Source organism: Petaurus breviceps, unplaced genomic scaffold, assembly GCF_028583685.1.
Source record: "Petaurus breviceps papuanus isolate PSGF00001 unplaced genomic scaffold, PetGlider_PUasm1.0 98, whole genome shotgun sequence".
NCBI classification, from domain to species: domain Eukaryota; kingdom Metazoa; phylum Chordata; class Mammalia; order Diprotodontia; family Petauridae; genus Petaurus; species Petaurus breviceps.
Window position 1 is genome coordinate 28654758 of NW_027187460.1, and position 18099 is coordinate 28672856.

Consider the following 18099-nt stretch of genomic DNA (forward strand, 5'->3'; position numbering starts at 1 on the left):
AACAGAGCTGAGATGCACCTATTTGTTCCAGCTAAATTATAGATGAGATTCTTCTTTAGATATGGGCTATACTGGTTGACCCCTTAGATGTCTTCTAATTCTGAGATTCTGTGATTCTCTTATTCAACTAGACTGTGAGCTTGTGAGGGGATGCAATATTAATTATTTATCTATGTCTTTCTGAGCCAATCACAATGCATTACTTAGAGTATACACATTTTAAAATTAAAAAGCAGATAGTAAATAGTTACTTGTTAAAACTTGATTTGATTTAGTACTTACATATGGCCTTATGTCCCATTTCAGATTTCTGGATACAAAGAATACTGTCAGTAATTTAAAACAGCGTTTTGGAAGAAGATGTCATGCTTTCTTTCTGTGCCTTCTGACATTTCTACTGGAATGTTACTGATTTTTATATATTTTTAATCAGGTACTTTAATGGAGCACCTAATTTGTAAGAAGTTCAGGTCTCTTCAGATAATCGGTAGGTCATAACTGCAAAAGACCAGACCATTTCCAGTGCCCAGTCAAGGGTCAGCTGGCCATCTTCACAATGTTGGATTTTCTTGCTGAAAACAACCTCTGTGGACAGGCATGTCTGAGGATTGTGTCCTGTGGCAATGCCATCATTGCTGAGCTTTTAAGGCTCTCTGAGTTCATTCCCAGTGTTTTCAGATTAAAAGACCGTGCTGATCAACAGAAATATGGAGATATTATCTTTGATTTCAGTTATTTTAAGGTAAGTCTTCATCCACATGCAGATTTTTAAAGTAATCCCTTATTTTCCAAAGTACACTTTCTTTGGAAAACAAAAGATTTATTCTGTGGAAAAGAGGTGACAGTGAAAAAGAAGGTATTTTCTGTTTTAAAGAGATATTGTGCTCTGTTTTAAAATGACCAGAAGATACATATATTGTGTATTTTGAGAGTACAGTAGGATCTTGTGAAAACATTAATATTGTATTTCACATTGAAATAGTTTAACTTAAATGTAAATTAATGTCAAGTATAATTGATAAGTTTCTCACCTAGAAATATGCAGAATGTTTTTAATACTGTGACATTATCCTCATAAATTGTTGAACTCTACCTAAAATTATTGATAGATCATAAGATCAAATTTTCATTAGACTAGTCAAAAACTTTGCATTACTAACAAATGTACTTTCTTTTACACTTCATAGCAAATTGTTCTTCTTCTCAGGGTCCAGAGTTGTGTGAAAGCAGACTGGAAGCAAGACCAGATCTACAGGATTTAGATGAAGAATTTCGTGAAAACAACATAGAAATTGTGACAAGATTTTACTCAGCTTTTCAGAGTGTCCACAAATATATTGTAGATCTAAACAGGTATTCATAAATCTAATCATAATTTGATTCTGATAAATTATATATTGTGAGGAAAGAAGCAGAGGAACATCAAGGAAAAATTTAAAGAGTCTTAGGCATTTTTCTTGATTTAACCAGGTGACCCTTTGCAATTAGTTTATTGCAGGCAGCAGTACCTTTTTGTTTTCATAGCTGCATTCTTCTTAATATTTTAGTAAGCCTTAATATCTTTAAATAATGTATACTATAATATAATTAATGTAATTCCCTTTCCTTTGAGTAATTTATCTGATTTAAGTGAGGGAGGGCTGTGCAAAGTCACCAGCCATAACATGAGTACTATTCATAGGATACTAGATCCAGAGCTAGAAAGGTCATTAAAGATTATCTAGTGCAACCAACCCCCCTTATTTTTCGGAGGAGAAAACTGTGGTAGTAAGTGGCAGAGTCAGAATTTTACCTTAGTTCATGTCATTCCAAGTTTAAAGCAGTTTTTGTTGCATCATGTAATTTGAACATGGAATAACTATATTCTAATTGACTGTCAGTGGTTTTTCACTACTTAGTGAAAAAACTTACTTTCACTACTTAGAAAACCTTAAGGGGCGGCTAGGTGGCGCACTGAGTAAAGCTCGCACCCTGGAGTCAGGAGGACCACAGTTCAGTTCCGGCCTGAGACACTTAACACCCACACAAAAAATACTAGCCGTGTAACCTTGGGCAAGTTACTTAACCCCAACTGCCCTCCAAAAGGCAAAAAAAAAAAAAAGAAAACCTTAAGTGGTGAGGTAACATTTTTCAGGTTAGCTTCTTGCTTCTCCTACAGCTGTTGAGTACTTGTATATCTTATTCATTCTTTCAACTAATTATATTTGGTCACATTTTGATATCCTTGAAATATTTGTGATTAGGCCATCTGAGTGGTGTAAATAGCAGTTTGTGGTTCTGCTCCTGTAGAGGTCCCATCACCTGCAGCCCTATACTTGAGTCTATGCAGCTGCACAGAGTAGTCAGGGTTCTCTCCCAGGCCTGATCTTAATATGGGCTTCTGACCCTGCTACTGACTTCTACAGTCAGTGTTTCCAGAGCATAGATACAGGATCAACACAAACCTTATCACACAGCCAGATATTTCTGTTTTCACTATCTGTTTGGCCTTCCTGCAGAACACTTTCCAACATGGCAACCTTGCAAACCATGAGACCTTAGAACCTAAGACTGGGCTCTACTCTAGCCTTTCTCACTTTGAAATTCAATTCATCAGATAAATATCATGTACCTACTATGTTCAAAACCCTATACTTGAACATCTTTTAAGAAAAGAATTACGATTTCCTCCTTTTGCAAATACTTTTTCTGTGTCTTCACTTCTAGATATCTGGATGATCTCAGTGAAGGAATTTATATTCAACAGACATTAGAAACTGTTCTGCTCAACGAGGATGGAAAGCAACTTCTAGTAAGTTTTTAACGTTAACGATATAAAGCAAAATTTTTTGTATCAATTCAGCGTCACTTTTTCTTCGTTTAAAACCTTTGACTGTCAAATGCACTAAAGGCTTAAAGTTCCAATTTGGGCAGCAGGTGTAGGGCAGATTTCACAGATTCAAGTCAACTGAACAAATATTTATTAAATAGCAACCATATCCTAGGGATTGGATTGTGGGGAGTATAGAGGCATGAAAACCAATTAGGAGGCTATTGAAACAACCCTGGCAAGAGGTGAAAAGGAAAATGTCTCTGTGAATGGAGAAAAGGGAACATATTCAAGAGATGTTGTGAAGACAGAGTCAGCAAATGATTGGATACTTCAAATGAGTGAAAATGAGGAATCAAGGATAATACGAAGGTTATAAATCTGGATGTCTGTTTTGTGGTGTCCTCATTAATAGAAAGAAAATTCTAAAGAGATTTAGGTTTGGGAGGAAATAGAAGTTCTGTTTTGGACATGTTGAATTCGAGATACCTATAGGACATCCATGACTGGAACTTTGAAGGGAAATGAGAGCTGGTTGTATAGACCCGGGACTCATCTGCATAGAAATAGTCATTGAATCCATTGGAACTGTTGAGGTCATCAAGTGAGTTAACATAGAGAGAAAAGGGAAAAATGTATGGGATAAAGTCTTAGGGAACACTCACAGATATTTGGCATCTCATAGGTGATAGTCCAGTTAGGGGACTGAAAAGGAAAAGTCAGATAACTAGGAAGAAAACCAAGAGTTATCAGTGTCATGAAAACCTAGAGAAGAGATTGTCCAGGAGTAGAATGTGGTCAGTGATGTCATAGGCTGCAAAGATATCATTGAGAAAAGCCTATTGGAGTTGACAAATAAGAGATCATTGGTAACTTGTGAGAAAGCATTTTCAATTTAATGATGAGTTTAGAAACTAGACTGCAGAGGATTGGAAGAAAATGGAAGGAGGGAAAATGGAAGGACTAAGGGTACATCTGATTTTAGAAATTTGAGGAGGAGAGAAGTAGAGGAAGATAATTAGGAACATGACAAGATCTAGTGAGGATTTTTCAATGATGGGGAATACTTGGGCATGTTTTTAGACAGCAAAGAAGAAATCAATATTTAGAAAGAGATTAGTGAGGAGGGAGATTATAGAATATTACATGTTGTTGTCTGTCCTTCATTCTCAAAGAGGACCACGACATCAGGAAGGTGATGCCATGACTTGCAAGTGAATTGGATTTAAGTGAGGGAGGGCTGTGGAAGGTCACCAGCCTCACTTTCTCCTCTGGAGCTATCTGGACCAAGTGGTAAGATACAGATAAGGACAACTCAAGAATATTGTATATCATATTAGGGAAGAGGACCATTCTAAAATATTATATATTCAGGGGCGGCCAGGTAGCACAGCGAGTAAAAGCACCGGCTCCAGTGTTGGGATGACCTGGAGATCGAATCCCGGGCTCAGACACTTAGCACCCACCCAGAAACACCTGGCCCTGTAACCTTGAGCAAGTTACTTAACCCCAATTGCTTAGGGGCGGCCAGGTGGCTCAGTGAGTAAGAGCACCGGCTCCAGTGTCGGGATGACCTGGATCAAATCTGGGCTCAGATACTTAGCACCACACCCAGAAATAACTGGATGTGTGACCTTGAGAAAGTTACTTAACCCCGATTGCTTTAAAAATATATATATATTATATATTCTCTAGCAGAATGCTAGAGAAGACTCAAGAGGATAGCCTTGGCCAGGAGAAGAGGACTCTTCACCAAAAACTAGAATAAAATAAAAGAAACTAGGGGCAGGGGAGGGGAAGATCAATGTCAAAAGGTTGTGAGTTGGGGAAAGGGGAACTTTCAGCAAATGGCTTATATTTTCTTTAAAGTATGAAGTGAGGTCCTGGAAAGAAATGCTCCTGGAGGCCTGAGGAGAGAAGAAATGGTTTGGAATGGCCATTGTGATAAAAGGGATAGAGAATCAATGACTGAGGAGTAGAAGAATTATCTTGCTGAAACTTGCCCAGTTAGCACCACTGCATGACTGTGTCCAGTTTTCTTCAGCAGCTTGTGAATAGAAGGGGCAGAGGTAGATTAGTCAGTCACTAAACCGGGGAAATAAAGGCAAAAATAGTGTTCCTGAGCTCAAGGAGGTCATTTTGCTGGAGAATACATATTATTCTATATTGGCCCTCCTCCCCAATATAATACATTCTGTCAGGGGAAACAATGTGCAGATTTATAAGTATATGCAAGATTCTTGATAACCTTGGGGTGGAAATGGAAAAGAAGATGGTGCTTGAGTCAAGTCTTGAAGGAAACCAAGTATTCAGCAGAGGCAGAGGTGAAGGAGGAGAGCATCCTAGGCATGGGTGACAGATAGTACAAAGGCATGGAGATAGGGGATAGAGTATCTCAGTGTATATTATGTTTCAGTAATAACCAAAAAGATGATAGTGGGAATCATGCAAGGTTGAGATTTGTCCAGCAAGGTCTGGCAGTAGGACAGGGAAGAAAGTGATTCCTTGGTAAAGAATAGTATAGATTTGGCCCAGTTCTCTAAGGGTCAGTGTTTGCAAGAGAGAAGAGTAATAGCCAAAGGAGAGTGATAAACTGAAAAAGGACTGAAAGATGGAGGAATTGAAGGTAGAAGTAAATCCCAAAATACTTTTAAAGCACAGTAAAGCTTAGGAAGAAATGGAATAACAGGAGATTATAATTAGATAAAGGGCTTTCAAAGTTCACAGTCATGGAGGTAGGTAGAACACTTAAGGGTCATGGCAAGATCAAGGGTGTGGATGTCCCTGTGTATAATCGAGGTGGAATGGAAGTCTTGGGAATTGAGTAGGTTGAGAAACTATTTTTGAGGGAACATCAATGTAGAGGTTAGAGAGTAGGGGAGCCAACTGAACTCATTGAAAAACAATGGAGAGAACCTTAAGGATTGGTAAAGAGCAGCCACCAGAATCTGAATCGGGTGGGACATTCGGGACATTTGAACCTCACTGGAGGAAAGAAACCTGAGTGGTGATTATAAAGGAAGAATCTGGAAATGGCCGTGGAAAGCAAGGAATCTTATGATTCCCTTTTCAGGACCAGCAAGTCAGCGGGTGTGAGAGAATCAAAACTCAGAGATCGGCAGTGGGGAAAGAGGGTGAGACGATAGGCCCTTTAAGAACATCAGACTTCTTCACTGAGAAAATAGCATACTTTTCTTCAGATCACCTGACATTGGTTATCCTTGTTCTCTTCGGCTAGTGCGAAGCTCTGTATCTCTACGGGGTCATGCTGTTGGTTATCGATCAAAAGATTGAAGGCGAAGTCCGAGAGAGGATGTTGGTTTCCTACTATCGATACAGGTGACTATGCTTGGCTTGTGTTTGTGAAAAGAAAACCACTGTCCTATATATGTCCTGAAAGGGAAACCGGTAAAATATTAAAGAGCAAATTGGGTCCGACTTTGTTTAACAAATTATTTTAAAGCATTTTGGAAGTCTTATCTCTAACTTCTTTATTTCTATTCATACAAAAACTTAAGCAAGTGATAATAATGACTAGCATTTATGTAGCTCTTTATGGTTTGCAGAGCACTTTATACATATCCCATTTGATCTTCACAGCACCCCTATTACTGTCTCCATCTTACTGAGGCAGAGAGATGCTAAATGGCTTGCTTATTGTCACATAGCTAGCAAGTGTTTAATGCCAGATTTTAACTCTAGTCTCCTTGACTCCAGGTCTAGCATTCTGTCTATTCTGCCAACTCACAGCAGATAAAGTTATGGAATTTTTAACTGCCATCACAGAATCATAGCATTTAAGAATTAGAAGAGACCTCAGTGGCAATCTAGTCCAACCCATTAACAAAAGGAATCCCCACTATATATATGGCCTCTGACCTCCAGAGAGGGAGCTAGTCCCCATCCCTCTATTCCCCCTCCTTCCCAGGCAGCCCTAACACTTTGGGACAGATGTAATTATTAAGAACATTCTCCTAACCTCAAATTTCCATTGGCCTTCCCCCTCCCTTCCCTAACTCCAGGCTCTACCTTCCAGGGCCTGGTGAAATAAATCTAATCCCTCCTCCACCTAACAGCCTTTCAGACATTTGAAGACAACTACCAAATCAAGAAGTTGTTAGCCGCTCTGTTTTGGGAAGAGAGAGAGAGCACCTGCAGTTGTCTGAATAAATGAAGGCCCTGTCTCTGCTATATTCTTGCTTTAGAGGCAAACTGGGAATCTGTTCCCTACATTCTGCATTTCTTCCCTCTTTCTGCCTGTGTGGTCTATAAGTCATCCTTAGGGACAAAATCTCATTTCTCTTTTCTTTTACCTTCACCCAAATATTCCTGTCTGCTTCCACTCTTTGGTTCCTGAGTTTCCTCACTGGAGGATGTCTTCTTCATGTTCCCTGCTGTCTTAACCCTTGCTTTTACCAATCTCTGATTCAAGAACTCTGTGTCCATGAGCATTTGAAAATAGAGTACTTAACTATGGTTTTATTGAGCCATCACTGCTAAATGCCATATTACATCAGTTCTGGGCCTGGAGTCAGGAAGACCTGAGTTCAAATCCAACCTCAGATACTTACTAGCTGTGGGACCCTTGACAAGTTACTTAAACCAGTTTGCCTCAGCTTCTGTATCTGTAAAATGAGCTAGAGAAGGAAATGGCAAAATCACTCCAGTATCTTTGCCAAGAAAACCCCAGATGGGGTCACAAAGAGTCAGACAGAACTGAAACAACTGACTAACAAATACAAACAGGATATATACAGAGTAAATTGGAGATGATCACAAAGGGAAGATAGTAGCATTAAGGCTTCTTACAGAAAATAGGAGTTTAACAGACTTAAAGGCAACCAGAAGGCAGAAATGAGGAGGAGGAACATTTCAGGCATGGAAGGCAGCCAGTGAAAATGCCTGGAGTTAGAAAACAGAAGGTCTTGTTCAGGACACAGCCAGGAGGCCAGTGTCTTTTGTAGATTGTGTGGAGCAGTATAAAGTATAAACAATTGAAAAGATAAGAAGGGACCAAGTTATGAAGGGCTTTAAAATCCAAACAGGATTTTACTTTTGATCCTGAGGTGATAGGAAGCCTGTGGAGTTTTTTGAATGAGGGGCTAATATAGGTTCACTTGCCCAAGTAGTCTCCTTCCTCACTGGTCCTTGACAATATGTTGATAGGTTTACTTATCCCACGACCACCAGCTTATACTTTATTCACATTAGTATCAGTGGAAACTGATTTTTAAAATCCATGTGAGCAGCTATACCTCTATTCCTGGTAGGATTTAGGGTGTGGGGAAAACCTTTAAAATCTCATTTTGAAAATGGGTCTTTTCTCTTTTTGAATCCCTCTGAATTAAGTCAGTTGGCAGTTACTACTCCTTTTATTAATACATCATCTTTTCCTGTGTAGTTCTTACTGACATTTGGTTTAACAATATCTGGTCCACTTGAATGAGTGGTCATCTAGTCCATGCTGCTGCCTAAAGGAAGTTTTTAAAGACTTCTATTAGAACGAAACAGCCTTCTAATGGGGAAAAAAAAATGGAAAAAAAATTTTTTTACAGATTTTATGGTGCTTTGATGTTTTTAATGACATTGGTTATTGTAAAACATTGACATTGGAAGACAGAACTAATGCCCATCTCATAAATTAGTTATGTTGCATCAGGCTGATACTGGACCTGGTTTTTGTGTTTGAAGTATATGAATTGATCTACAGTTGATCTGAATCTGTTGCCGCAGGTTTCCACTCTTTTGAATTAAAATTTCTGATTTCTATGTATTTTCTCTTTTGATATGACAGTGCTGCTCGATCTTCTGCTGACTCAAATATGGATGATATTTGTAAACTCCTTCGTAGCACAGGATATTCTAGCCAACCAGGAGCCAAAAGACCACCCAACTATCCAGAGAGTTACTTTGGCAGGGTGCCCATTAGTGAAACTTTTGTCAGCATGGTTATTGGGCGATTAAGATCTGATGATATTTACAACCAGGTAGGAATTGAATTCATTTTAAATTTAAAATTATCTATGCTAAAATAATTTGTCCATTATTTCTCATTTTTGTTTTTGTAAAGTTAATGCATTGCAGGCGGTGTTAAGATCTGAGGAAATTATTTTATTGTATCTCCAATTGTTTAAATAAGCAGACTAGATCTTGGACTTATTTTTGTTCCAGAGTCCTTTGTTGTAGTGGCATTTGACTTACACAGCTTTGCTTTCCATTCAAATCTTGATGGATTTGGAAAAATGAGCACATTAGTTAAGCTTCATATATGAATAGCATTAAAACTATTTTGCTTAGATGTGAGATAGGGGGATTTTTCATTTTCTTAAATGCTGTTCTCATCTTTATAAGAACTCTTTCCTTCTCTTCCCTCTCCAAAGAGTTAAAAAGAATTGAAATGACCATAGAATGTAATTATAATGAAAGTAAAAGAAATGTAAACCAAATGCAGGTGCAAGGCTACATGTTAGTCCTCCTTCAAAAAATCTGCCAAGTGCCATCATTGAAATAGAAAGTAATTTTATTATATTCTCTTCAAATGCAAATTAATTTTTGAAAATTAATAAGAATGCTGTGAAATATATATCTTATCTTCTTTATACTGAGACTCATCATCAGAAAGAAATTACATAATCCTTCTTAAAAGGCGTAATGAATTTGCCAAAGGCTTTTTTTTTATCAAACTTTATAAAGTATATAATTCTAAACCAGCATAGCATGAAAGTTTCCCCCACCACTGGAGGCCTTCAAGCAGAGGTATTCATTTATCTGTTTTAGGAGGTTCATGCTTCACATATGAATTGGATGACATTCAGGGTCCTCCGCAGCTCTTAATATTTTATTACTCTATGAAGATGTTTTAATGCAGGATTCTGAAGTCACCCTTTGAGTTATGCAGAATAAGCCTTGTTATTCATTTTTCCTCAAAAAATTTTGACCCAGATTTGAGAAGCAGCTAATTGGATCAAGTGTGCAGTATCTTAGAAAAAACAAAGTTATTTTTGTCTACTTAAAAGTTTCCCTTCAACTGGGGTTTGCCAGATAATGTCGTATTGTTGAGGTTTGGGTTTTTTATATTCATATTCTATTCACTCCATGTTATCTGAATTTTCCACTGGCTTCAGAGGGTGTTGAAGACAATAAACGTTAGACTTCATCATTCCATAGTCTGTACTATTCGGTATTTTCTCTAGATGTGACAAGCAGTTGCTACAGACTGTCACTGTGAATACTAACCAATAATCAGGAAGGAGACCTTTACTGTGTTACTGTGGCCCACAATTTAAGAAGCACTGAAGGGATCATAAGTGGGAAAAATTTAAGAAGCTCTATTTAGACAACCTACTAGTTGCCTTTTTGAAAATGGCTTACCATTTAAGGACTCATGACATCACATTCAGTACCAGTTCATTTTCTTCCTTTCCTATGCCCAACTTCAGCTGCCCACTACAGAGGATTTTTTTTATATCCTTCATTCCTGTCCACTCTTATAGTCACTGTGATTTCTTGACCTTTTCCCTTACCTTGTTCTACATCTCTCCTTTACTTTGTCCTTCTTCCTACCATCTCCTAAAATTAATGAAACAAAATAACTTAAAATATAAAGGCTATACTTACCCTTGTAAACATTGCCTCCATCAAAATGATGCTTGGGGGGCGGCCAGGTAGCACAGCGAGTAAGAGCACCGGCTCCAGTGTTGAGAAGACCTAGAGATCGAATCCGGGGCTCAGACACTTAGCACCCACCCAGAAACACCTGGCCATGTAACCTTGAGCAAGTTACTTAACCCCAATTGCTTAGGGGCAGCCAGGTGGCTCAGCGAGTAAGAGCACCAGCTCCAGTGTTGGGACAACCTGGAGATCGAATCCCGGGCTCAGACACTCAGCACCACACCCAGAAATAACTGGCCGTGTAACCTTGAGCAAGTTACTTAACCCTGATTGCTTAATAAAAAAAAAAAAAATGATGCTTGGGCCTCCGTTCTCCTTTGTAGATGGATACAAATAGTAGAGAAGGGAGAAATGTTAGGATTAGTTCTACTACCACCCAATAGTTGGTGGGTCTTATAGGTCTGATCCCTGTAATTCTAGTTAGAGATACCAAAGTCAGTCTACAAAACACTGTTTTAAAGTAGAATCTTGAGGTATAGGCTCTTTAAATTCAAGTATTATTTAATTTTGTGTCCTCAGGACCTTGGACAGTACCTGGCAAGTAAAGATGCTTAATAAATGTTTGTTGGATAAAAAAAATTTAATAAATGTTTATCTGTTCATTTGGATTTGCATTAGTACAGTATTACCAGCATTTCTAGTCTATAGTTTTTCATCACACATTAGGTTAGTAACCTAATTTCAAATGTTAGCACTTTGTAGAGATATTAGTTGAGCTTGATATCATAACTTTTACTTTTTTTGGGGGGGGGGAGGGCAGTTGGGGTTAAGTGACTTGCCTGAGGTCACACAGCTAGTAAGTGTTAAGTGTCTGAGGTCGGATTTGAACTCAGGTCCTCCTGACTCCAGGGCCGGTGCTCTATTCACTGCACCATCTAGCCGCCCTATAACTTTTACTTCTGATATCTGTAGTGTCTACCTCCCAAAACTGTTGTGGGGCTCAAATTAGAGAGTATTCATGAAATACTTTGAAAACATAAAAGCATTATAGAAATAGAAACTATTATTCTTTTTCATTATTATTATTCATCTTGTTCTAATCTTTTTGATAGACATGGTGCAAGAACAAATCACTATCTTACTATTATTCTTTTATACTTTGAGAATCTCTGTACTGAGTGACTATATTTTGAAAGCTTTTCCTTTTATGCAGCCTTGATGGTGTATTTGGTATGACATCTATTAAATAAATTGTTCTTAAAAAAAACAACACAGATTTAGAACAGCTGGTATGTATCAGCCATTTGGCAAGTGTGTGACAGAAAATATCCTGAAATTCAAGCATCGGGGGGTTTTCCTCTTTATTCTAGGTTTCAGCATATCCACTGCCAGAGCACCGGAGCACTGCCCTTGCAAATCAAGCAGCTATGCTCTACGTGATCCTCTATTTTGAGCCATCTATTCTTCATAACCATCAAGCAAAAATGAGAGAAATAGTGGATAAATATTTTCCAGATAACTGGGTACATATCCTTATTCTACATTAACTTTTTACCAGACTTTATGCTCTTACCAAATGCTCTTTCTTCCTTCCTTTCTTTTTTTCTTTCTTTTTTTTTTCATCAAAAAGATGATTGACCAGAAAAGAGGGTGGGCCAGTCAGTTAGTAAGAGTAAGGAATTAGGGTTCGACATAGCAAATCTTGGGCTCCATTGATGCTCCCACGGTGTGAATGGATTTAGGGGAAGACTTCCAACATGTTAGATAGACCTCCTCAGGAGGTCCAAATTTTTTTTGTGGAACCTTTTAGTTGTTTTTATAAATAGTGGGTTTTAAAGTAAAGTCACATTAAAATAATATGTTTCCATGGTCACTGTTAACCATTAATTTATTCACATAGTTTTAATTTTGTGTGTGTGTATTTACCTTTCCTATCCTTGGACCAATAACCTAGTCTCATCTATTGCAGATACAACCCATCTGTGACTTTTAGTCTTAGGTAATTGTGGCTCGGAGAAGTAGTTCGTCACATGTCTAGTCCCTCCCATAACCAAGTCCCACTTACTCCAGAGCCAAGACTCTATCCAGCACTAAGTGCCATGATGCTTCTCATATAGTACAGTCTGCTTTTATACTGAATTTTACTTTTAAAATGTCATGATTTTCTTCAGTTAGAGTTCATAATACTTCAGGAGAATGTTTAAATTTTTTAGACTTGTTTGAAATCTTTAATTTTATATTTTAATTTAGTCAGAGAAAAAACAGTATCCATGAATTATTTCCCTTGTACCTAACATTATACTCAGTATTACTATGAGTTGATAAGATACAGAGCATTCTAGACTCCTGTTCTTGGGAAGTATCCATTGTTTCCCCTTACCCAACCCTTGATTTAACATTCTAAGTGGCCTAAATGAACATGCTCATTGACATTCTTAAGAACAACTTGGAGGTGGGAGTTAATAGGCACAGTTGCACATGTTAGAGGAATTAGAATTGAGTGATGAAGAGGAAGGTTATAATTCTGTCCCTTTTTTCTGACTAGATGCCACCAGAGAAATTACATTTAGGCTATAGCTCTAAATTCAGAGATATTTTAATTAAAGGAAAGTTAACTCTTTGGGAGTTAAAGCTTCCTGAGAGTAGGTTCTCTTCCCTTCTCTCTCTGATTTGTTTGGCTTTCCAGCAAACTCTCTAACGAGATAAGAGAAGTTTACTTGATATACATTTATATATATTCAAATATGTTATATATTTTAAATTAGTGTTGAGTGTCTTAAAAACCCCATCTTGTTTCTATTACATTATTAGCTCCTTGAGGGTTGGACCACATCTCATACAACTTTGTAGCCTCCACAGTAGCTTATTTAAATATTTATTGAATGAATGAATATTTACTGTTTTAGGTGATTAGCATTTACATGGGAATTACAGTCAATCTTGCAGATGCTTGGGAACCTTACAAAGCAGCAAAAACTGCTCTGAATAACACATTGGATCTTTCAAACATCAAAGAGCAGGTATGTCTGGTTAATCAAAGAAAGATTGCTCATAACTGTTTGCGAGACAAAGCATAAACTGTATCAATATGTTATTCAATTTGAGACAAGTCTAGACAGGGATTTCAGTAGAATGACATTAATTCAATGATAAATTACAAGAAAATTTCATTGTGTTAGCAAAATACTACAGTAATCTTGCATAATTAAAATCATGCATTATAATTAGAAAACAAACCTTTAGGAAGTTAATTATAATTAGAAAACAAGCCTTTAGGAAGACATGATAAAAGCTAATCTTCATATTAGCACTTTAAGATTGACAAAGTCGGGCTGCCAGGTGGCTCAGTGAGTAAGAGCACCAGCCCCAGCGTCGGGATGACTGGGATCGAATCCGGGCCCTGATACTTAGCACCACACCCAGAAATGACTGGCCTGTAACCTTGAGCAAGTTACTTAACCCCAATTGCTTAAAATAAAATATAAAAAAAAAGATTGACAAAGTCTTGCTTTACATAAATGATCTCTTCTTGTTGTAACTGCCTTCTCAATAGGTTCTGCTGTTATTCTCTGTTTGGGCCCTGATTGGCTCAGAATGAATGTGAATAACAGTTGTTTCTGCTTTTGCCAGAAACCCTGAGGGTCTTCCCTTCCCAGATCCTTTTTTTTTTTAAGAGCCCATTCTTTGCTTCATTTCTTATTAAGCCTTAATCACTGAATGGGTGCTGCCTCAGTCAAACTGCAACCAGTTAGTTAAAGACCTTAGCTTGAAAAGGCCCAGGGTCTCCCATTGCATCCTGAGCCATCTCCAGTTGTCCTGATCCATATCTTGCCACTGGACCCAGATGGCTCCAGAGGAGAAAGTAAGGCTGGTGACTTTGCACAGCCCTGCCTCACTGAAATCCAGTCCATTTGCAAGCCTTGGCATGGTCCTGATGTCATGGTCCTCTTTGAGAACAGAGGACAAACAGCAAGCAACAAAAAAGAAAACTGAAACAGATGAAGGTCCTTGCTCACAAACACACACCTAGGAAGATCTGACCTGATGACTCCAGTTCCAGCACCCAAGCCTGTGTGCCACCTAGCCCCCTAAATGGTAGCCAGTGTGATATGCCATAGTAAGGGACCATAATCCTTAATGACTTGGTTTGCTGTCTTTATTCATCTTTCTTCTTGTAGGTAGAATTGGCTCTTAAAGAACTGGCTGGGATCAATGTTTTGTATTGGTAAAGTGAAAGGCGATGATAGCATCCATAAGAAAGTTTCTACCACTGCAACTCCATCTGTGATTCAGAATTCTGCTTTTGCCAGAAACCCTGAGGGTCTTCCCTTCCCAGATCCTTTTTTTTTTTTAAGAGGCCATTCTTTGCTTCATTTCTTATTAAGCCTTAATCACTGAATGGGTGCTGCCTCAGTCAAACTGCAACCAGTTAGTTAAAGACTAAAGGAGGGGCGGCTAGGTGGTGCAGTGAATAGAGTACCAGTCCTGGAGTCAGGAGGACCTGAGTTCGAATCCAGCCTCAGACACTTAACACTTACCAGCCGTGTGACCTTGGGCAAGTCACTTAATCCCAATTTCCCCTCCAAAAAGCAAAAAAAAAAAGAATGTATCTGGGAATATAGACAGGTAAATGGGCTTAAGAAAATGGACTCCCAAAAGTACAAAGGGTTTGCTTCTCTTTCTTTTATAAGGCTTCATTCTATATCTGATAAGAATTCGAAGGAGAAAGAAAAACCTAGATAGAGAAGAATAATTAATTTGAGGGAGCACAGCTAGCTTTTCAAAGCCTATTCCTCCCTCTGGAAGTCTGGATTTTAAAGTTTCTGCTCCATAAAAAAAAATATTTTTCTCCATGTACTCCACCTTCCTACCCCCCCCCCAAAAAAAAGAATCTAGCCTGTTTTACTTAGGTAAATTAAACTTTATAAATAATGTACAGAATAATTTGATTCCTGGCATATATCCTGGAGAAAGTGCAGTTCATTACTTCATGCTCCTAGAGTATTAATTTTTCATTACCAAGATGCCTTTCCAAATTTACATATTCTGCTTTGTGACATTTTAAATTGTTTAGTGCCTGCTGTTGGAATATCACTTGATAGTCTCAACCCAACTAGAAGCCACTAATAATGTTTTAAATTTTATTTTACTTCCCTCTCTGGATAAAGAAAGTAGACTAGATATCTGCCTATTCTTTACCTAAATTAAAGCCATTTCTGTTTTCCACTAAAATCTGACCCACTAGTTTTTACCTTTCAGCTGCTTCTGCCTTGAATTTCAAGGCAAACAGTAGTGAAATAACTGGCAACATCAAACTATGTTCTTAGCTCTTCCTCACAAGCCCCTTAAACACCTATAATTCGTCATATGATATCATTCAGTTTGTGTAGTCACTGCAACTGTTTGCCACATGTTTCACTGCCATGTGAATTGCGTTATAAATTGTGTGTGTGTGTGTGTGTGTCTGTAATACTCTCTGTTGAACTGATTAAATTTTTGTACCCTCAAGGCAAGCAGATATGCCAGTGTCGGTGAGCGAGTACATTCCCAAGTGCAGCAGTTTCTAAAAGAAGGTTATTTAAGGGAGGAATTAGTTCTGGATAACATCCCAAGGCTGCTGAACTGCCTGAGAGATTGCAATGTCACTATCCGGTGGTTGATGCTTCATACTACGGACTCAGGTAATACCCATAATATCCATAGCCTTTCATGTGAAATCTGATGTTTAAAATTAACAGAGTTCCATTCTCCTTCATAAAGTGTAGCGGTTCAGAGGAGAAGATCCCTTAAATAAAAACCTGACCCCAAGGCTTGGTAGAACGAGGGACTAGAGTTAGAGCCCAAAGATCTGAGTATGTGTCTCAGCTCTGCCACTTCACTAGCTGAGTGACTTTGATCAAGGGAGCTTTCTTAAGTCTTGGGTGAGTAAGAAAAGCTTTACAGAGGAGGTAAAAATTTTAGTTGGTTCTTAAAAATGAATAGTTTTTAAGTAGTCATCAAGGATATGAACCAGTATTCCGGGCAGGAAGATTATGTGACCAAAGATAGGGACATAAAAGGGATGGTGGGGAAATGTTGATTAAACCAGTTTATTTGGAATGGGAGTCATTTGGGGGATAGGCAGATTGGGGATAGATCTTGGAGGACTTTAAATGTCCAGTGGAGTTTGTACTTCATCCTTTAGAGAGGAAGTATGGTTTAGTGTCTAGGGTTCTGGACTTGGAGGCAGGAAAACATATGTTCAACTCCTTCCTCAAATACTGATTAGATTTATGACCCTGGGCAAGTAACTTAACCTCTCTGAGCCTCAGTTTCCTTATCTGTAAAATAAGGGGTACCACAGACTAGCTCTAATTTACACTAGTCTGGTGGTTTCAGTTCAGAATTAGAACATAACAAGATCCTCATAGACCATCATTGACAGAAAGTCCCTATTCACATAGGACCTTGTATAGCATTCTTTACAGTAGCAAAAAAAATAGAAACTTAGTAGGTATCCATAGATTATGAAATGGCTGATCAAATTGTAGCATATGTATGTAACAAAATATGACACTATAAGAATGCCACCACCTTTTGAGGCAACCCATTTCATCTGTGCACAAGGGGGATGGGCCGTCTTGAGGTGATGGGTTCTTCCCCAGAAGAGCTCTTCCAATAAAGACAAGACAACCACCTTTCTGGGATGGTCTAGTGATTGTTTCTTTCTGAAAAGTCAGATAAGGCCGCCTTCTACCTCTCTGTGATTCTATTATATCAACTTTATGTAGCACCATAGATCTAGAGCTAGAAGCAACCCTAGAGGCCATCTAGTCCAGCTCCCCCATTTTACAGATAAGGAGCTGAGTCCAGGAGAGTTCACTGAAGTGACTTTCTTAGGGCTACCATTTAGCTAGTGTCTGAGGCTGGATGTGAACTCTTATTCTCCCTAACTCCATCTAGCACTCTGTCAGCTACAGCAGCCTATGATGAAGTATCCACCTTCTTATCCAATTAAAAAAATAGAAACATTTGTTTGTTTCCAGTCTTCTCCAGTCTTATTATTTCTGGTCACTTTATTTTTTTTCCCCTGAACACCAGCTTCCCAACCATTTTGTCACTGTGGTTGTTGATGGATTCAGTCAAATCAGCCCATCCTTCTACTGTCACAAAAGATTGAACCTAACCCATCTCAGAAAGTTTTTTAAAATTTCTGAAGGAGATGATTCTGCAGGCTTTGAGTTATCTGTAGTAGTAATACAGTTTTTAATCAGTTTTGTTGGCAGTCTTGTTTGGAATTCAGTGTTTTGGTTTTTTTTAACACATGGCCCCATGAAATTCAAAAACTCTCATGCATGGGATCTGTATTCAGCCTAAAGTTCTTTCTCTTTGGGGTTTGGGATTGTTGTTTCTAAAATCTCAAAATCTTTAGGTTTATTAATACACCTTAGTGCTTACCTCTCTCTAGGTTATAAAATTCGCTGGTTTTCCCAATGGTTTGGCTTTACTATAATTTTTTATGTCACTGTGCCAAACAACAGTACCGATGTTTAGAAGTCATGGAGCTCAGGGCGGCTAGGTGGCACAGCGAATAGAGCACTGGCCCTGGAGTCAGAAGGACCTGAGTTCAAATCTGGCCTCAGACTCAACACAAAAACTAGCCGTGTGATCTTGGGCAAGTCACTTAACCCCAATTGCCC

At 38.4% G+C, this 18099-nt stretch overlaps 1 protein-coding gene across 5 annotated transcripts in view; it reads left to right on the plus strand.

Moving 5' to 3' along the window:
* The window catches only part of WASHC5 (WASH complex subunit 5), a 73876-nt gene that overhangs the window by 7854 nt on the left and 47923 nt on the right, over nt 1-18099 (plus strand). For 3 of the 5 annotated variants that reach the window (XM_069081197.1, XM_069081199.1, XM_069081196.1), the window contains exons 2-9: nt 434-742; nt 1208-1353; nt 2707-2791; nt 6048-6148; nt 8604-8796; nt 11791-11943; nt 13327-13440; nt 15930-16101. In XM_069081197.1, the coding sequence (XP_068937298.1) occupies nt 557-742; nt 1208-1353; nt 2707-2791; nt 6048-6148; nt 8604-8796; nt 11791-11943; nt 13327-13440; nt 15930-16101 (1150 nt within the window). In that variant the 5' untranslated portion in view covers nt 434-556. Of the gene's footprint in view, nt 1-306; nt 743-1207; nt 1354-2706; nt 2792-6047; nt 6149-8603; nt 8797-11790; nt 11944-13326; nt 13441-15929; nt 16102-18099 lie in introns of all 5 variants that reach the window. The other 2 variants (XM_069081195.1, XM_069081194.1) reach the window with 1 other exon arrangement.